Source organism: Macaca thibetana, chromosome 18, assembly GCF_024542745.1.
Source record: "Macaca thibetana thibetana isolate TM-01 chromosome 18, ASM2454274v1, whole genome shotgun sequence".
Lineage (NCBI taxonomy): Eukaryota > Metazoa > Chordata > Mammalia > Primates > Cercopithecidae > Macaca > Macaca thibetana.
Genome location: NC_065595.1, coordinates 56,154,570 through 56,174,171, shown reverse-complemented (window position 1 = coordinate 56,174,171; position 19,602 = coordinate 56,154,570). Strand labels below are relative to the sequence as shown.

General features: G+C 37.4%; 1 protein-coding gene across 3 annotated transcripts in view; it reads left to right on the top strand.

The window, feature by feature from the left end:
- IMPACT (impact RWD domain protein) overlaps positions 1-12,386 on the top strand; it is a 31,205-nt gene extending 18,819 nt beyond the window's left edge. For 2 of the 3 annotated variants that reach the window (XM_050767174.1, XM_050767176.1), the window contains exons 7-11: positions 1,660-1,763; positions 3,973-4,046; positions 6,669-6,759; positions 8,395-8,529; positions 9,629-12,386. In XM_050767174.1, coding sequence (XP_050623131.1) covers positions 1,660-1,763; positions 3,973-4,046; positions 6,669-6,759; positions 8,395-8,529; positions 9,629-9,697 — 473 coding nt within the window. In that variant the 3' untranslated portion in view covers positions 9,698-12,386. Of the gene's footprint in view, positions 1-1,659; positions 1,764-3,972; positions 4,047-6,668; positions 6,760-7,479; positions 7,502-8,394; positions 8,530-9,628 lie in introns of those variants that run through there. The other variant, XM_050767177.1, reaches the window with a different exon arrangement.
- Positions 12,387-19,602: the final 7,216 nt, after the last annotated feature.

Genomic DNA, 19,602 nt, shown 5'->3' with positions numbered 1-19,602 from the left:
TTCACCGTGTTGGCCAGGCTGGTCTAGAACTCCTGACCTCAAATGACCTGCCCACCTCATGCTCCCAAAGTGCTGGGATTATAGGCGTGAGCCACCACGCCTGGCCTTGGTTTCGTTTAAACAAATTTGTTTCATAATCGAGTAGTAGTCAACATAAAAATAAGTTGCTGTGATACTATGTTTCATTTTACTATTTTACAATTTTGAATGTTATGGTTAGTTTCCCTAAGCCTCTTAGGAAAACATAAGAGACCAGGGGAATATTCATTCTGTTTGAAGGTGAGGGGTTTCCTATGTCATTACACGGTAGCTTTTAAAAGGTGTTCTGAGTTTTAGGGCTTTTGAATGGTGTCCAGGACTAGTAGAAAGGAACAAAGAGGAAATGAAAGAGTGGGGAGCATTCAGGGCTCTCATTTATGCTTCAACCTAAGTAGCTCCCATTTTAATCATTTATTTCTGTGTGGATTTGACATGATCTCTTTTGAAAACAGGATCTACCGTGAAAAGAAAAAGGTTAAAAATCATACTCATAAATAAATACTATCAATTGGTCAGTAGTTCATATTGACCCTAATACTGTATTTGACTTATTACTATGGTAGTACAGTGGTAAAAATCAATTCAGGAAAAGGACAGTGTCAGAGGGAAGGTGTAAAACATCTTACATAAACCTACTTTCTTGTCTTGAATAACTTTTCATCCTAAGTGAGGCAGGTAGTAGTAGCCAGGATGATTAAGTCTCTCAACAGAATTGAGGGTTAATTTTTTTTTGGAGACTGAGTCTTTCTCTGCTGCCCAGGCTGGAGTGTAGTGGCACGAACTTGGCTCACTGCAACCTCTGCCTCCCAGGTTCAAGCAATTTTCCTGCCTCAGCCTCCCGAGTAACTGGGATTACAGGCTCATGTCACCATGCCCGGCTAATTTTTATATTTTAGTAGAGACAGGAGTTTCACCATGTTGGCCAGGCTGGTCTCGAACTCCTGAACTCAGATGATCCACCCCTCGGCCTCCCAAAGTGTTGGGATTACAGGCGTGAGCCACCACGCCCAGCCATGATTCTTAAACTTGTTAAGAGGTGTAATAACTGGAAATCATGATACTCTTTATGGAATTGACCAATTAGATGTATTATTGATGTATTTAATTCCATCATATGAAGTATAAACAGTTATATTAGCAGAAGGCATTATATTATAGCTACACAATATAAAGAATATAAATTCATATTTTCCCGATTCAGAGGTCTAACTACAGTGAAACTGATAAATAAGTTGTATATTAGCAGCTATAAATCTTTGTTTTCAGGACCCCTTTCCACTCTTAAAAATTATGTATTATATTAGATATTGTGCCAACTTATACTACTGACTGCAGTAGTACAGGATTTTAGTCCTAACCCACTGCTTTCCCTGGGTAACCTTGGCAGGTGGAAATCATTTATAAATCAAATATTTTAATCTTATGTACAATATACTTAGAAACTTTTTACTTAAAATTATAATTTACATTTAATGTTGGTAGATAATGATTAATAGTTATTTTAGTTGATTTGCCATGTAATTTACATTTCTTTCCCAGCTCCCTCCACCCCCATTTCATTTTTTTCAGTATTTGAATGTAAGGCTTTTTAAAAAATAAAAGTTTCTTCTACATTTCTAGAAGTAGAAGTAGAAGAATTGCCTCCGATTGATCATGGCATTCCTATTACAGACCGAAGAAGTACTTTTCAGGCACACTTGGCTCCAGTAGTTTGTCCCAAACAGGTAACGTTCCTTTGTCAAGCTCATTTTGATAATTTCCTAAAGTATCAGGTAAATGATTTTGCAATAATGCCCTTATTTTCACTTTTATGTTTTATTTTCATATAAGATAAAAATTATTTGTTCATTTTTCTACTCCCAAATTACTGTGAATCACGGAAGGTTTGTTTTGTTTCTGTTTGTCTCTGCTTTCTTTCTTTTTTTTTTGAGATGGTATCTCTCCTTGTTGCCCAGGCTGGTCTCAATCTGGACTCAGTCAGCCCTCCTGCCTCAGCCTCCCAATCTAAAGTATTGGGATCACAGGCATAAGCCACCTAGCCAGGCCTGTCACTGCTTTCAAAATTGTATCTAAACTCTGATTAGGGTTAACCCTCTAATGAATCTTTAAATAAGAAACACTCATTGTGTTATAGAAAATTGTGATGCTTAATATCTTGTCGAAAAGAATTATTTGTCCTGTCGAATGGGAGTTCTGTGAAACTAAGTCCATTCCCGGGGACAGTGGATAGACTGGCTAAACCCAGTCCTCCCTACCGGACTTACTTTCCTTTGTGCTTCTTGATCTTAAGTGACCTTATTTCCACCCACGGATATAAATGGGAGCAGTTTCAGCCATAAACTATTCCTAGGTCTTTGTCTTTCTTATTCTCCTTTCAGCAGAATCCTTTCCTTCTTCCTTGCTTCTATAATGTACCTCAGCTTACCTTATTGATGTACGAGACAATTTCAATACTACCTGTAAAGTTACATTTTTTAAAAAGTCTCATTTACCGCGAGTTTTAGGCATGAGTCTCTTCCTTTGGTCTTTGCAGCTACTCTACTCTTGAAGCTCTTTAAAGCCCTGGTCTTCAGGGATACAGCTCTTCGTACCAGGCTCTTTCACTCTCTGAAAGAGGAAGTTCTTTTCTGCATTGACCTGTGGTCAAGATCGTAACTTTTGGTGCGGACTTCTGGTCTTTTCTCTCAGGAATCCTATTTTGTCCCTGGCCCTTGGTCAAATCTTCTTCCCAGGGTCCTCCTGAGACATTCTAATTCTGAATTTGTTCATTCTGGATCCTCTTTCTGTTTCTGATCATAGTCACTTAGATTTACAGCATTATAATTTGTGAGAGCTGAAACCAATTTTAGAGGTCATTGTCTGTTTTATTGATCAGAATTTGAGAACCTGAAAGATTATAAAATGATAAACAGAAGATTGCACAATTTGTGATCCAAATTGGTGTCCCCAACTCTACCTCAGTCTTCCCTGCCACCAGTGTTTCTTTCATACTTCTTGACGTTACAACATTCCTGAAAAATCTGACCATGTATCACTGTTCTTTCTCTTATCCACGTTTGCACATGTAATGTGTGCTGATTTCCATTGTCTACAAGGGAACATCTAAACTTATTACACAGATCCTTTGTAATATGGCCCTAGCTTATCATTCATGACACATCTTCTGTCATCTCATTCATTCTCTAAGTTAAGCTGTGTAAAGCTTCCTGAACTTTTCTCTTTTTTGTTCCTGCTAGGGTTGCCAGATAAAATACAGAATACCTAGTTAAATTTGAATTTCAGGTAAACATTATTGCATGGGACGTACTTATAGTAAAAAAATTACTTGTCGTTTATCTAAAATTCAGATTTAACTGGATGTCCTGTATTTTTAGTTGCTAAATTTGGTCACCCAGTCCCTGTATTTGCATATAACCCTGTTCTCTGTGTGGAATGTCTTCTTCCTTTCCCATCTTTCCTTCTGATACAGAAGAACTGCCACTTGTAAGACCTGGCTCATGTGACCTCCTCTATGAACCTTACTTGACTCCCAGAGAAAGCTGTGGTTTTATAACATTTGGAACATACCATTATTGTACACCTGCTACATTGGATGTATACATTTGGTAGATTTCAGAGCTAGTTTTTAGAAGTTTTACATAATACATTTAAAATTCCCTACATGGGGAACAAATTATCCCTTTGACATAGTAGTACCGAAATGTTTGTTGATAATTAGTGCTCAAAAATACCAGGTCTGTCATTTTTATATCAATTATGAGTACCAGTTTCTGCCCCTAAAATGAGAAGGAAACTTTGGAAATGACTTTTTCAGAGTATAGTAGACTCTTTGAGTGGCTTTTTAAATACAGCATACTTTAAGGTATTTTTCTAGCATTTATTTACAGAGCAAATATGAAAAGCATACTTATTTATGTTATTGCTGTTTTTAAGGTGAAAATGGTTCTTTCCAAATTGTATGAGAATAAGAAAATAGCTAGTGCCACCCACAACATCTATGCCTACAGGTGAGTAATCATCACAAGTTTTAGTATATGCAATTTGTAAAAAATAGAGGGAAATGATGCATGATTTTAGAAAATAATAACTATTATGTATTTTTTCCATCGTAATAGTAATAGACATGTAGAATACTTGGAAACTGCAGAAAAGAAAAGAACTGAAGGGAAAAATCTGGCATTTTCTGCCATCAAATGTAACTGACAATATTTTGGTTTTTGTTTTGTTTTTTCTATGCAAAGTTTATTTTTTCCCAATGCTTTACCCTTGTATCCTGTTTTTTTCTTAATTAAACAGAGGCACTTTTTCGTGTTGTTATAACTGCTTGATAAATACTGTTTAGTGGCTGTTTAATATTTGAGGTGCCATACTACAGTTTATTTAACCATTCATTTCCTTTTAGTTTTTCATATTTTTCACGATTATAAAGAGTGGTCCAGGGAACATCTCTGTATACTTTTTAGGTTATTTTCTCAGGATAGGTTCTCGTTGCTTGAGATTCTTTTTTGAAATGAAATGGGAATATAATAAAAGGAAGAAAGAATTGTTAGAATTTTCAAAAAGTGTGAGCAATTTTGAAACTCTTGATATATAGCCAAATTTCTTGCAAAGGTTTCGTTGTGTTTTGGTTTGGTTTTTGAGATAGGGTCTCCCTCTGCAGCACAGGCTGGAGCACAGAGGTGCGATCTTGGCTCAAGCAATCCTCCCACCTCAGCCTCCAAAGTTAGCTGGGACTATAGGCGCGAGCCACCATGCCCGGCATAATTTTTATATTTTTTGTAGAGACAGAGTTCTGCCATGTTGCCCAGGCTGGCCTCAAACTCCTGAGTTCAAGTGTTCTGCCCACCTCGGCCTCCCAAAGTGTTAGGATTTACAGGTGTGAGCCCAAAGGTTTTTAAAACCAATTTATGCTCCCATAAGCAGTGAAGTAAGAGTATTTCTTTTACGACATGAGTTTCGGCTTTGAGAATTCAGGTTTTTATATGCATCTTTGCTGACTTGTAAGTGAAGAGATGAAGGGCATTTGAAAAATGTGTAAGACTTTAAAAGAACATAGTTTAGGCCTAAAATAAATCAGGACATAGGGACTTGGTATAAATTTAAAATGTGATTGAGACTATTTGTAGAATCTAGGCTATCTGAAATTGAAACTCAAAAACTCATCATTTTGAGTAGGTGAGTTCTTAATATTACTAATTTCACATCTCTTTAAGTGCCAAAACTTACTTACAAACAATTATTTGTTATGTAATTCCCCTCTTAATAGAGTATCACTGGACAGAATTTTAATGTTTTCTTAATCAGTTATGACCTTCAATAGGAAAATGAGGAATTAGACTACTCTCAGTCATTAGAATGGGCTGTAAAAATTGTAATATTCATTTATTCTACATGTTTTTTGAGTGCCCACTCTGTGCCAAAACTTTATGTAAATTAACTCTGATGAGTTAGCAATTCTACCACTGTAGAAAGGTTAGCTTTTCAAGATCTCATAGTTAAGTGATAAAGCTAAATTTGATAATCCAATTTCATTTGGTTTCTTTATTTGACTCCTCCATGGCTGTGGCTACAGCTTCAACAATCTTGTATCTAAGCTATGTGAAAAAAGAAAAAAGGCACTCATAGTATTTTAACTTTAATGTTCATAGTAGGTGGTCAGTAAATATTGAGTCATCGGATGGATGGAGGGAAAGAAGGATGAGTGAATGAATGAATGTGATGGCTGTAAGGTAACATAATTGACTTAGGTGTGTAGATGGGCTTTTATAGCTTTTAGTATTTACATTAAAAGTTTATAGCTTTTTATGGCCAGAGCTGGGAAGATGTCTTTACAACATTTGCCCAGTTCCACATGATACCATTGTAGGGCCCTAAGAAATCCACCAGATGGCATGCTGTAACTGACACTATTTTTTTTTTTTTTTTTTTTTTTTTTTTAATCTCTGGCACTTATTTGCCAAGCTTATTTTACTGTATTGTAGGCCTACATTATTATTTCAAATATAACTTTCTAGATAGTTTAAATGGATAAAAATACCATGATTTGTCTCTAATATTAGTAACCATCCAGAGGAAAATTTAAATCTTTGCATTCTTAGAAGAAAATAGAGAAATACTTGATGGCTGCAGTAAGATGAGAGGAAAGTATAAAATATTACCTTATGTTGGTTTTGTTGCCTTCATCTTTTTTTATATGCTTTTTGTTTCACTACATCTTAAGGCTCTTTGAAGAAAGATGCATGCCACTTACGTCTTTTATAATATGTCATAGTACCTGTTGCTTCTATACAGTATATTCTCAATAAATGTTTTTCAATGATTGCTCTCGGTAGCTTCAAGGTTAAATGAAGTAAGGGGAATGTCACATGTATAAATTCACATAATAGCAACATTTCTGATATAAAGGAGATGCCTTTGATTCCTGGCTTTCCCAAGTATATAAAAAGGCAAACATACTGGATAGTAAGCCATCAGTGAAAATATATCTAATATAATACATATTTCAAGAAGGATTTAAAAAAATGAATATGCCAATTTTGGAAGTAATCACCATGATCACAAATATTGAGGAATAACTTTTATGATAATATTTTAGGTTCAAAGTGTAACGCTGTTACGTGTATTTGCAGAATATACTGTGAGGATAAACAGACCTTCTTACAGGACTGTGAGGATGACGGGGAAACAGCGGCTGGTGGGCGTCTTCTCCATCTCATGGAGGTAGGTGTAAGTTAAACTGTCAGTCCTGTTCTGTACAAGCCATAAAATTTCTCAATGAAACAGAGCTCCATTTAGTAATAGCTAAGTCCGTTGAACTATGTAATATAAGATATATTTGATTTAATTAGTAGTTGATGTTAAAATATTGATCGAATGAAAATTTTAACCAGTGGATGTGGGACAGAAAGCAAATAATTAATAAGAAGTGCTATGCTTTCAAGACATAGACAATAGAAGATTGTCTTCAACTTTGGGAAAACTCTTTGTTTTTTTGACAATTTCCTTCTCTTTATTTTTTCTATTCTTTCTTTATGGAATTCCTGTTAGTTGGATATTGGAACCTCTGGATAGATCAAGAATATTTTTTTTTTTAATTAAGTTGTCCATCTCATTGTCTTTATATTCTGAGACATTTTCTTGACTGTTGTCCAAAATTTCTGTTGAATTTAAAATTTTTTTTAGCAACCATATATTTAATTTTTAAGAGTTCTTTCTTGCTTTTTGTTTTTCCTTTTTAAGAATATCCTGTTCTGTTTTATGGCTCCAATATCTTCTAAAATTTCTCCGATAATATTAATTAGAGTTTCTTTTTTAAGATGTTCTCACTCCTAAAAAAATTTTTCCTGGTCCATTTTAGTTTGTTTATCTTGTCCTTTCTCTTTCATGCTGCTGGATTTTCTTCATCTGTCTGGTGATCATTTATTGTTTATTAATTTTAAGATTGGATTGTTTTTTTCCTAAGGTAGTTACTTGGTTTTTTCTGCTCTTGTATGTGAAGGTTTATTTTCTAACAAGGCCTTTCCCTTGAATAGGAACTGTGTTTGTGAGGCAGGCCTGTAAATTGGCCGGCTTCACATTAAGGGCAGCATTTGACAGATGTCAAACTGATGAAGACAGCCAGGCATGGTGGCTTACGCCTGTAATCCTAGCACTTTGGGAAGCCGAGGCGGGGAGATCACTTGAGCCCAGGAGTTCGAAACCAGCCTGGGCAACATGGTGAAACCCTGTCTCTACCAAAAAAACACAAAAATTAGCTGGCATGGTGGTGCATGCACCTGTAGGTCCCAGCTACTTGGGAGGCTGAGGTGGGAGGATCACTTGAGCCCAGGAGGCAGAGATTGCAGTGAGCCAAGATTGCCCCACTGCACTCTAGCCTGGTGACAGAGTGAAACTGATCTAGATCTCAACTGATGAAAACCTTACTAGTAGCACCAGGGATTGATGCCTCGTGCAGCCCCTGTAGCTTTGTTCAGAAGCAGGGTGGTTGTTGTTGTTGTTATTTGGCCTAGTGGTAAAATGCTGCCTAAATTTAGCTGTTCTAGTTGAAGTCACCAGGAACTAGAATCATACCTGCATGGTCTCCCCTTCACTCTGTCCAGTTTCCCCAAATTTGGGAATTTGAGGACGTTTGTGAAACATGCAAGTGGTGGTTTTCCAGATTCCCTTCTGTTCTTTCATTTCACTGCCTGAATTGTTAGTAATCTCACTCAGTGCCTACTCATCTGACTCTACCATTAAAGTCACTGGGAAATTTTATGTGCAATTTTATATATGGGTTATTTCTTTCTCCTTTTTAAAAACTCATATTTGTACATGTCTGTCTGTGTATCTAATTATGCTTCCAAAAAATAACAGATTTTGAATGTGAAGAATGTCATGGTGGTAGTATCACGCTGGTATGGAGGGATTCTGCTAGGACCAGATCGCTTTAAACATATCAACAACTGTGCCAGAAACATACTAGTGGAAAAGAACTACACAAATTCACCTGTAAGTGGCTCCTCATACTATATCTAGATAATTTCTTATCACTGCCTGGGAATTTTTTAAAAAGACAGAAAAGAGTGAATCAGAATGTGGGTGGTGAATTGATAAAACCTTTGGACTAAGAACTTGGAGACCTAGACTCTGAACAGTGTGTCTGGCCAGTCATGTGACTTTGGACAGATCACTTCATCCCTTCGCACCTTGATTTCATAGGTTCATAAAATTTTATAATTAGAAAAACCTTTTAAGACCAACTAGGTTCCACCCCTAAAATTGAGCCCCAGAGTGGTTGTAGCTGATATCATATCAGACTAGATGTTCTTTAAACATCTATAAAATTCTGAAATTCTCCGTTAGTGTAAAACATCTCCCCCTCCACCGGCATACCTTTAGATGCTTTCTTCCTTTTTCCTTTTTTTTTTTTTTTTTTTTGGAGATGGAGTCTCACTGTGTCGCCCAGGCTGGAGTATAGTGGCATGATCTCGGCTCACTGCAAGCTCCACCTCCTGGGTTGACGCCATTCTCCTGCCTCAGCCTCCCGAGTAGCTGGGACTACAGGCTCCCGCCACCACGCCTGGCTAATTTTTTTGTGTTTGCAGTAGAGATGGAGTTTCACCATGTTAGCCAGGATGGTCTCGATCTCCTGACCTCGTGATCCTCCCATCTCAGCCTTCCAAAGTGCTAGGATTACAGGCATGAGCCACCGTGCCTGACCCTCTTCCTTTATACTTTGAGTTTATTTTGTTTCATATTTTAGGTATGTTCATATCTGCCTTATTTAAATTTTACTGCCTTGCTTGGGAAAGTGGGACAATAGATGAAATAATATTGAAATTATTCAAACATAAATCTACTAGATAAATAAGGTTCCCCTGATTATTCTTGATTGTTTAAAATTAGCCTATAAGTGAAAGTACCCTGTAAAACACAGAAATGACACATATGAAAGTGATTATACCCTCACTATAACATATATACATACATACATATATGTATGAATATATGTAGAATATATATGTATAAATATTTTCTAAGTGATTAGATTTAAGTTTTAGTCTTTATGTAAATGGAGAGATGCTGCACTGATTTGTGTCTTTTTCAGGAGGAGTCATCTAAGTCTTTGGGAAAGAACAAAAAAGTAAGAAAAGACAAGAAGAAGAATGAACATTAATACCTGAAACTATAGGAAAGGTTAATTTGCCTATAATTATATATACATTCCGTAGTCATCAAGGAGTATATTGTGCAGAGAGGGTATCCTTGACTGCTCAAGTCAGCCAATTCAGCATGGATACCAACATTAGCTTTTCTTCTTTGGTTATATCGTCTGCCAAAAATAGAGAACTTATGATCTATTCATGTGTGTTTCAGGCTTATTTGGGAGAACTAATTTGAACTTAATCACCACTTCATCTAATTTTAGGAAGGTAACAGTTGCCCAGGGCAGTACCTGAATTAACTGTCCATTTCAGTGCATGTCAAGTGCCTTTGTTAGGTGGAGAAGAAGTGTCTCTAGAGGAATATAAATACCTGATTTCTTGTCATCGAGATTCTTGTACTGTTAAATGAATATTGCCTTTTACTGCTCTTTATGGCGTACTGGAATAGGAGCTCATTTATGATTGATCTTGGAGAGTTTCTTCTTGTGATTTTAGTTCATAAGTATGTCACCTTTCATTTTATAGTGTTCATCATTGAGTAATGGATTAAGTGAAAATCCAGGAGTATCCATCTGCAGTTATGTGCTGAGGTGATAATTCATCCAACATATTTGTTAGCATAAATATTATGCCTCAGTTTCTGTTGCAAATTGGTGATTGTGAAATTTCAGAAAGTGATTTTCTAGTCTCTGCTTTTTTTGTTTAATTCTTGTAATATAAGCAATAAATATGGAGTGTCAGTAGTCTCCTTCCACTCCAGAGATGTGTTGGTGTAACATTCTCTTTTCTTATAACAACCTGGAAGTACCTTTCTTGTGATCTTCACTGAGGAATTAGAACTATGGTAGAAGCTAGGCTGTGGTGAATGGGACGTTTGTAGAGTGGGATAGAGGGGGCAGAATGACCCTGGTGTAGGGCGGAGTGTGTTGTGTAGTTACATCAGTTTGATGCATGCTTCCCATCTGCACTCCAGACAGCTTTCTCAGTTCCAAGATTTTGCAGAGAGAAGGAGCAAACCTTTTCATTGGAAAAACAGAAACAACCCTCCCACCCATTTTTTTCCCTCTATTCATCAAACCTTTATGTTTCTTTCATCTTCCAGTTACCTCTAGGCATTTAGACAATGAGATTTACCTTTGAGATATGACAATAAGTGATTAACTGCTCGCTTTCAGATGGAATGGCAAACAGTTGTTAAAAGTTATTAACTGATCACAGATTTGCCTGGACTTCCCTTCCCAGGGAGGGAACAGAAGTTAGGAGGCAACTTTGGGATGGTGCTAGAGCATGGAAAGCACAGAGAATTGGACAAACAGGTCTTTTTCTCTTTTCTCTGATGTTTTACCTTTAAAAGATTCAACATCCTTACTGTTGGTATTTTTAGTAAGGTTATAGTAAATAACTTTACACCAGGATGGATTCTGAAATATAAATTCTAAATTATATTTGTTGTAACTATATTTTATGTTGTATGTTATCAAGAGTCATCAGAGAATGACCTTTTTGTGTTTGGAACACTTAAACCTCAGGTTCCATGAAAAGTATGTTTTGTGTTTTAACTGTTAAAATACTTTAAAAAGTTAATTGTTTTACGTAATTAAAGAAGTTAAAAACTATTAACATTAAATAATTTCACAATTTCAACATGTCAGACCTATGAAGGGAGATAGAAAACAATGAGAAAGTTATTTTTGCTCCTTTATACAGAATTGATAACTATATTTTACTAACTAAAAAACTCTAGTATTCTTTACCTAAAGTCAATTGACTGGTAAGAGGGAGAGATGCAAAATTCTCCAGTTCTGAACTCAGAGCTATTTCACACTCTACTCTTAATGGAAACTTGAACTAATGATAGATAGTATTTTTTTTCCTCTATTTAAAATTTTTGTCTTGATTAGGAGATTTTTCAGTTCTTCGTATAATAATTTTCTACAATCAGATCTATGCTATGGCGTATTTTGCTTTATTTAAAATTTTTTTTTTTAGAGATGAGATCTTGCTCTGTCTAGATCTGAGGCTGGAGTGCAGTGGCATGATCATGGCTCACTGCAGCCTTGACCTTCCAGCCTTTCAAGTAGCTGGGATTACAGGCATGTGCTACCACACCTGGCTAATTTTAAAAATTTTTTGTAAAGATAGGGTCTTACTATGTTGCCCAGGCTGTCTTGAACTCCTGGCCTCAAGTGATCTTCCTGCCAAGGTATTGGAATTATAGGTGTGAGCCACCATGCCTGGCCTGCTTTGACATATTTTATAGTGTATTAATTACAAATAGTCTGCGTATGCCAGAATATAAAAGCAAGTATTAACTACTTTTTAGATGGGAATTGCGGAAGCTGCATCAAAAGTATGCTTTGAGGTATATATGATGAAACAGAGCCTTTCTGAAGAGAATTATATCAAACTAATTACAACCAAGAAATAATAGCATGAAGCATATACTGTTTGGAGGACAGGAACATTTTTTGGGAAAATTACATAATCACCTCTGATTCCACTATCCAGAGATAGGCGTTATTATTAATATTTGATATGTACATCCTTACATTATTTTTTTCTTATGCATGATTTTATATGGCTATTTTTCTTTCTATAAAAATGGTATTAAACTGTATATACTGTTTTGTAGCCTACATATTTCATATAGAAGTATATTGTTAACATTTTCCATGTCAATAAATATTCTTCTATGGCTTACATTTCTTATGGCTGCATTGTATTCTGTCTTCTCAGTATTTCCTATTATACTAACTAGTCCTCCACTTATTTCCAATTTTTATGTTTTCTTTAACTTTTCACTGCTATAAACAACTGAAAACCTACATCATTTGCAGATTTTTGTATATATATTTTATTATTTCTTTAGGAAAAGCTCCTAGATATGGAATTTCTTGGTCAAGGTTTGTACATTTTAATAGCTTTTGATTATTTGAGTCAGATTGTCCTCCAGGAAAGTGTTATCAGTGATTGCTCCATTAATACTGTGTTGGAATATACTTAATACTAGCCAAAGATGGGAAAAAATAGACAGTTTGCTTGATAACTCCCAAGATCCTTTCTAAAAAAATAACCTTTTTGGCCAGGCAGTGTCTCACGCCTGTAATCCCAGCACTTTGGGTGGCTGAGGCAGGCTGATCACTTGAGGTCAGGAGGTCGAGACAAGCCTGACCAACACGGTCAAACCTGTCTCTACTAAAAATACAAAAAAAATTAGCTGGATGTGGTGTTGGGCACCTGTAATCCCAGTTACTCCAGGGGGGCTAAGGCAGGAGAATCACTTGAACCCGGGAGGCGGAGGTTGCAGTGAGCCAAGATCATGCCATTTCTAGCCTGGCAACAAGAGCGAAACTCCATCTCAAAAATAAAATAAAATAAAATAAAATAAAATAACCTTTTGCCTTGAAATAATTGTAGCCTCACAAGAAGTTATAAAAATAGTAGGTCCTGTGTACCCATCACTGAGCCTCCCCTAACAGTAACATAACTATAGTAAAATTTCAAAACCAGGAAATATAGTTTGATTACAATTCCTTTGTCAGATAAATGATTTCCAAATATTTTCTTCCAGTCTGTGGCTTGTCTTTTCATTCTCTTAGTGTATTTTGCAGAGTAAAGTTGTTAATTTTGATGTGATCTAATTATCTTTTTTTTCCTCTTTTTTGGATCTTTCTTTTTGATCCAACGTCTAAGGACTTTTCCTAACCTTAGATCTAGATTTTCTTCTGTTTTTAAAGTTATATCATTTTATGTTTTTCATTTAGATCTATTTTCCATTTTAGTTTTTACATAAGGTGTGAGATTAAAGTCCAAGTTTTTTTGTTTTGTTTTGTTTTTTGCTTATGGATGTCCAGTTATGGAAGTGACTAGTTTTTTTAAATTGAACTTTTTTTTTGAGACAGGGTCTTGCTCTGTTGCCCAGGCTAGAATGCGGTGGCCTGATCATGGCCCACTGCAGCCTTGACGTCCCTTGCTGAAGTGATCCATCTCAACATCCCGAGTAACTGGGACTACAGGTGCACGCTACCACACCAGGTGAATTTTTCTATGTTTTGTAGAGATGGGGTTTCACTGTGTTGCCCAGGCTGGTCTCTTATCTCCTGAGCTCAAGTAATTTGCCTCTCTTGGCCTTCCAAAGTGCTGAGATTACAGGCGTGAGCCACCATGCCTGGCCAGATTGAATTTTTTACTGATAAATATTCACAAACTAAACACGACTACATAGTCAGCACGTAGATTGACAAAGGACAACACCAACACCTCACAATCCCCTTGTGTCTCTACTGGTCATTATCTGCTCTCCTCCCTGCCAAGTAACCACTTCCCTAATTTCTGATACCAGAGATGAGTTTGGTCTGTTTTGCCCGTTAAGTAAGTGGAATTATATAGTACCCTTGTTTTGACTCCTTTTCTAACATTTTGTTTGTGAAACTCATCTGGGTGGACGTGTGTAGCAAAAGTTCTTTCATTCGTTTTTTGTTTTTTTAAGAGTTGGAGAGTCACTCTGTCACCCACGCTGGAGTGCAGTGGCACGATCATAGTTTACTTTAGCCCCAATCCTTCTTACTTTAGCCCCAATCATCAGGCAATCCTTCTGCCTCAGGCTGCCAGAGCACTGGGATTACAAGTGTGACACCAGCCTGTGCCTGGCCTAATTCTTTCATTCTTATCACTGCATGGTATTCCATCAAATGAATGTGACAATTTATTTACCAATTCTATTTATGGATATTTGGGTTTCCAGTTTGAAGCTATTACAATTAGTGCTGCTATCAACATTTCTGTACATGGCTGTTGGTGAACATATGTACACATTTCTATAGGGTTTATACCCAGGAATGAATTTGCTGGGCATTAGGATATGTGTATGTGGAGCTTTGGTATATTCTGCCCAGGTGTGTGCTGGGCTAGGTGCTGATTTGTAATGTTTGACAAGTTTCCATGTGTAAATACCCCCATTCTCTCCAGTTTCAAGCTGCCAAAGTGAATTCAGTTGGCTTACAAAATAGCTAAAAATTTAACAGTTGCTTCTGTGAGCTAGTACAAGCCGGCTCCAGGACATCCCTCATTCTGCCAAGCAGTTTTCCAAAATCATTATACCAGTTTACACGTCTGCCAGTAAATGAATGAGAGTTCTAGTTGCCACACATGTACATTTGGCATTACCATTTTCATTTTCATCATGCTGTGTGGTGTGTAATGGCATCACTTTGTGGTTTTAATTTGTATTTCCCTGATGACTAATAAAATTGAATATATTTGGTTACATTTTGTACCTGAAGTGACTGAGTAATCTGAAACTAACATTTTTTTCTCCCAGCAATAGAAAGATGAGTGTTTGTTACCAAGTTTGGTTCAAATACAGACAGAGAAGATTACAGTTTTGCATGTCTTAGGACCTAGTCTGTAAATTTCAACACCTTATCACCATCCCACTGGTATACTTGTCTGTGGATTTATCAGGGAACTTCAGCTTTCTTTTTGCCCTTAATTTCCTTTTTTTTTTTGAGATGGAGTCTGTCTCTCTGTTGCCCAGGCTGGAGTGCAGTAGCACAATTTCGGTTCACTGCAACCTCTGCCTCCCAGGTTCAAGCAATTCTTGAGTAGCTGGGACTACAGGTGCCTGCCACCATACCCAGCTAATTTTTGTGGTTTTAGTAGAGATGGGGTTTCATCTTGTTGGGCTGGTCTCGAACTCTTGACCTCAGGTGATCTACCCACCTTGGCCTCCCAAAGTGCTGGGATTACAGGCGTGAGCCACCGTGCCCAGCCTGCCCTTAATTTTCTAATTTGTAAAAATGTGGGTTATAATTCCTCCCTGTCTAGGTTAGTTATGGGGATTAAGTATATGACGTGGTGCTTAGTATATGATAAGGATTTGATAAAGTCATACCTTGTATTTGAGATAAACTATTTCTGAGGATTTTAACAGTACCTAGAGTTCTTTTTTAAGATGGGGTCTCACCCTGTCGCCCAGGCTGGAGTGCAGTGGCACCATCTTGGCTCACTGTAGCCTCTGCCTACTGGATTCAAAAATTCTCCCACCTCAACCTCCCAAGTAGCTGGGATTACAGTGGCATGCCACCATGCCCGGCTAATTTTTGCATTTTTAGTAGAGACGGGGATTCATCATGCTGGCCAGGCTGGTCTCAAACTCCTGACCTCAGGTGATCTACCCTCCTCGGCCTCCCAAAGTGCTGGGATTACAGGCATGAGCCATCACGCCCAGCCACTACCTAGAATTCTAAGTTGACATTGGGGTTACCAAGTTCATAGCCTCCTGTAGGAAGACAATATAGTATAATAGTTAAGAGCCAGGTCTCTGAAATCTGACTTGGGTTTGAATCCTGTGTCTGCTTTTTACTAGCCTTGCAAGCTTGGGCAAGTTATCTCTCTTCTGTACCAAGTTGTGCAGAGCTTATGAAGAATTAGGTGGCTGTCATTGATGACCCTTGTTTGCAAATGTCATCTTTGCATTTGTCTTTCCTATTGTCCTGCTAGGCAGACAGCAGGACAGAACAAATCATCCCGTAGGACTGGGAAGTTATTGAGGATGTAAGACTTAGCACGCATATCTAAGTAGGCCATGGGTTGGTACTGAGAGACTACTTAGGGAGAAACAAGACGGAACTCTGGATGTAGTCAAGAAGCATAAACCAGGGATTGACAAATGTTTTCTGTAAACATCCAGATATAAATATTTTTGGCTTTGTGAGCTGTATGGTTTGTCACAGCTACTCAATTTCTTTTTATTTTTTTGAGACAGTCTCACTCTGTCACCCAGGCTGGAGTGCAGTGGCACAATGTGTGCTCACTGCGACCTCACAGAAGAGTGACACAATCAGATTTGTATTTTAGAAAGTTACCTCTGGCTGCTAGGTAGAGAATGGATTGAAAAGTAACAAAAGTGGATAAAAGGCTATTGCAGAAATACAGCAATTCCACTCTTCATTATATAGTCAAGAGAATTGAAAGCATGTCCACATAAAAACTTGTATGTGAATGTTATAGCAACATTAGCCTAGTTTAGACTAGGATAATGGCAATGGAGTTGAAAATATGTTGATAGATTTAAAAAATGTTTAGGAGGCAAAATTAGAATCTGGCAATAGATGGGATAACAGGGTGAGCCATTGGTATAGATCTATGTGGTAATAACTCGTTTATAAATACATCTGTCAAACTTTCTTGCTTTAATTTATGGGGGTTTCTTGGTGCTCCTATTTCATAGCCAACAAACTCATGAAAAGTTATTTATTAGGGAAATCCAAATCAAAACCATGGTGAGATACCACTTCACACCCACTAGCATGGATATTATAATCATAACAACAAACAAAATAACCAATGTTAGCAGGGATGTGAAGAAATTGGAACCCTTGTAACACTGCCTTTTATGTGAGAATAAAACAGTGCAGCTGCTTCAGAAAACAGTTTGGCATTCCTCAAAAAGTTAAACATACAATTGCCATTTGACCCAGCAATTCCACTTTTCAGCATATAGTTAAGAAAACATGACCACATAAAAACTTATACATGAATATACTAAAAACTGCTGAATTGTACACTTGAAAAGAGTGAATTTCATTGTATTTGAATTATATGTGAAAAGTTAAAACTCAAAGATATATTTGATTGTCACCATCTTGGGCAATGGTTTTATAAAACATAGATGTGAAACGTCTTGTGTCATATGTTCCAAAATAATTTGCAGCATGCATCCCATAAAATACCTTTTTAATTAAATTATAAATCAGTCCCCAAAACATATTGAAAAACATACTGAAATTATATATCTGATATTTGAAACATGAATTTCTGAGAAGTTGCCTTGTTGAAATCATCTAAAACAGCTTATATAAGCGTTTAGTTTTACAATTTCACATGTAAGAGAAAAAAATGATTAAATTCACATTCCAATGAAGAATTTATTTTTAAAAATCATGTTGGGAAGTTACTTGTTTTATTTCAATATTTTGAAAACAAGAGACAAGTACATGCATTTATAGTTGCATATGTTACTAGGGGGCTACTGTTTGTATTTTTTTTGTAGAGACGGGGTTTTGCTATGTTGCCCAGGTTGGTCTTGGACTCCTGGCTCAAGCTATCCACATACCTCTGCCTCCCCAAAGTGCTGGGAACTACAGGTATGAGCCACAACTGCTAGTCATTATAGGTTTTAACAGTTTTTTCAAAATCCTTATGGACATCCTGTTTTATATATATAAATGCAGTATACACATGAATATATGTACATATATACATGTACTGCATTTATACAGGTGGAAGGCTTATGTACAGTATAGTACTTGCAGTTTTTAAAAATGTGTGTTTTAAGGGCTGGGCACAGTGGCTCACACCTGTAATCCCAGCACTTTGGGAGGCTGAGGTGGGCGGATCACTTGAGGTCAGGAGTTTAAGACCAGCCTGGCCAACATGGTGAAACCCGTCTCTACTAAAAATACAAAAAAATTAGCCAGGTGAGGGGGCAGGCACCCGTAATCCCACCTACTTGGGAGACTGAGGTGGGAGAATCCCTTGAACCCGGGAGGTGGAGGTTGCAGTGGGCCCAGATTGCTCCACTGCACTCCAGTCTGGGCAACAGAGTAAGATTCTGTCTCAAAAAAAAACCAATCAAACAAACCAAAACGTAATAGGGAGGTTAAGGCAGGCAGATCACTTGAGCCCAGGAGTTTGAGACCAGCCTGGCCAACATGGCGAAATCCTGTCTCTACTAAGAAAGTACAAAAATTAGCTGGGCGTGGTGATGCATGCCTGTAATCCCAGCTACTTGGGAGGCTGAGGCATGAGAATTTCTTGAAACCCAGAGGTGGAGGTTGCAGTGAGCCAAGATCACACCACTGAATTCCAGCCTGGTGACAGAGCAAGACTCTGTCTCAAAAAAAATTATGTTATAAAATACACACATATATAGACAGCCATGACTTAAAATTGGGTTTTTACAATTTTTTCTGATAGCGGGAAAATTATTTCTAATCTTTCTAAGGAAACCTGAATGAGGGGAACTCATTTGCCGCTCTCCTCAACCGTCACTCTTCTTTGCCTCACTCATTAATAATTTACTAACAAGAGGCACTAGGATTTTTTTTTTTTAACCTTCTTCCACAATTACAAAGTTTTTTTCAAAAATAGCCAGTGTTTATGCTTAGTCAACTTACTTTTTTTTTTTGAGACAGAGCCTTGCTCTCTCGCCCAGGCTGGAGTGCAATGGCGCAGTCTCAGTCCACTGCAACCTCTGCCTCCTGGGTTCAAGCAATTCTCCTGCTTCAGCCTCCCAAGTAACTGGGACTACAGGCGCCCGCCACTACACCCAGCTAATTTTTGTATTTTTACAAAATTACCATGTTGGCCAGGCTGGTCTGGAACTCCTGACTTTGTGATTCACCTGCCTCGGCCTCCCAAAGTGCTGGGATGACAGGCGTGAGCCACCATGCTGCGCCTGGTCAACTTTCAAGGTTGCTTTTGCTGTTACAAAAGCAGCACAGCAGTTGTTTTATGTAATTTTATAATTTCAGCATCTAAATCCAGAGGCTCTAGAGAGCATTTGCTGTGAAGAGGGAAGGAAAGAAAGGCTGATAAATACATTGCTGACTTTGTCTGTAGTGTCAGATAAGGTGCAAAAGTAAACATGATGACTGCAACCATTGTGGATAAGATTATGAAGGGGTACTGAGTGACTCAGCCCAGAAAGTGATCAGGGATTGGTTCTCTGTACTGTGTGTGGTAATCACTACTTTTTGTCATTTCATGTGGGAAAAGAAAGCAACCAGAGAGCCATGGGGATCTTGCCTTGTGGCCTTAGGTTATGGGGAATTTTCTTGATGGAAGTTGGCTGCCAGGTAGATAGCATTCAGGAAAAAGAATAATGAGGAATCATTTTGGGTCAGATTTCATT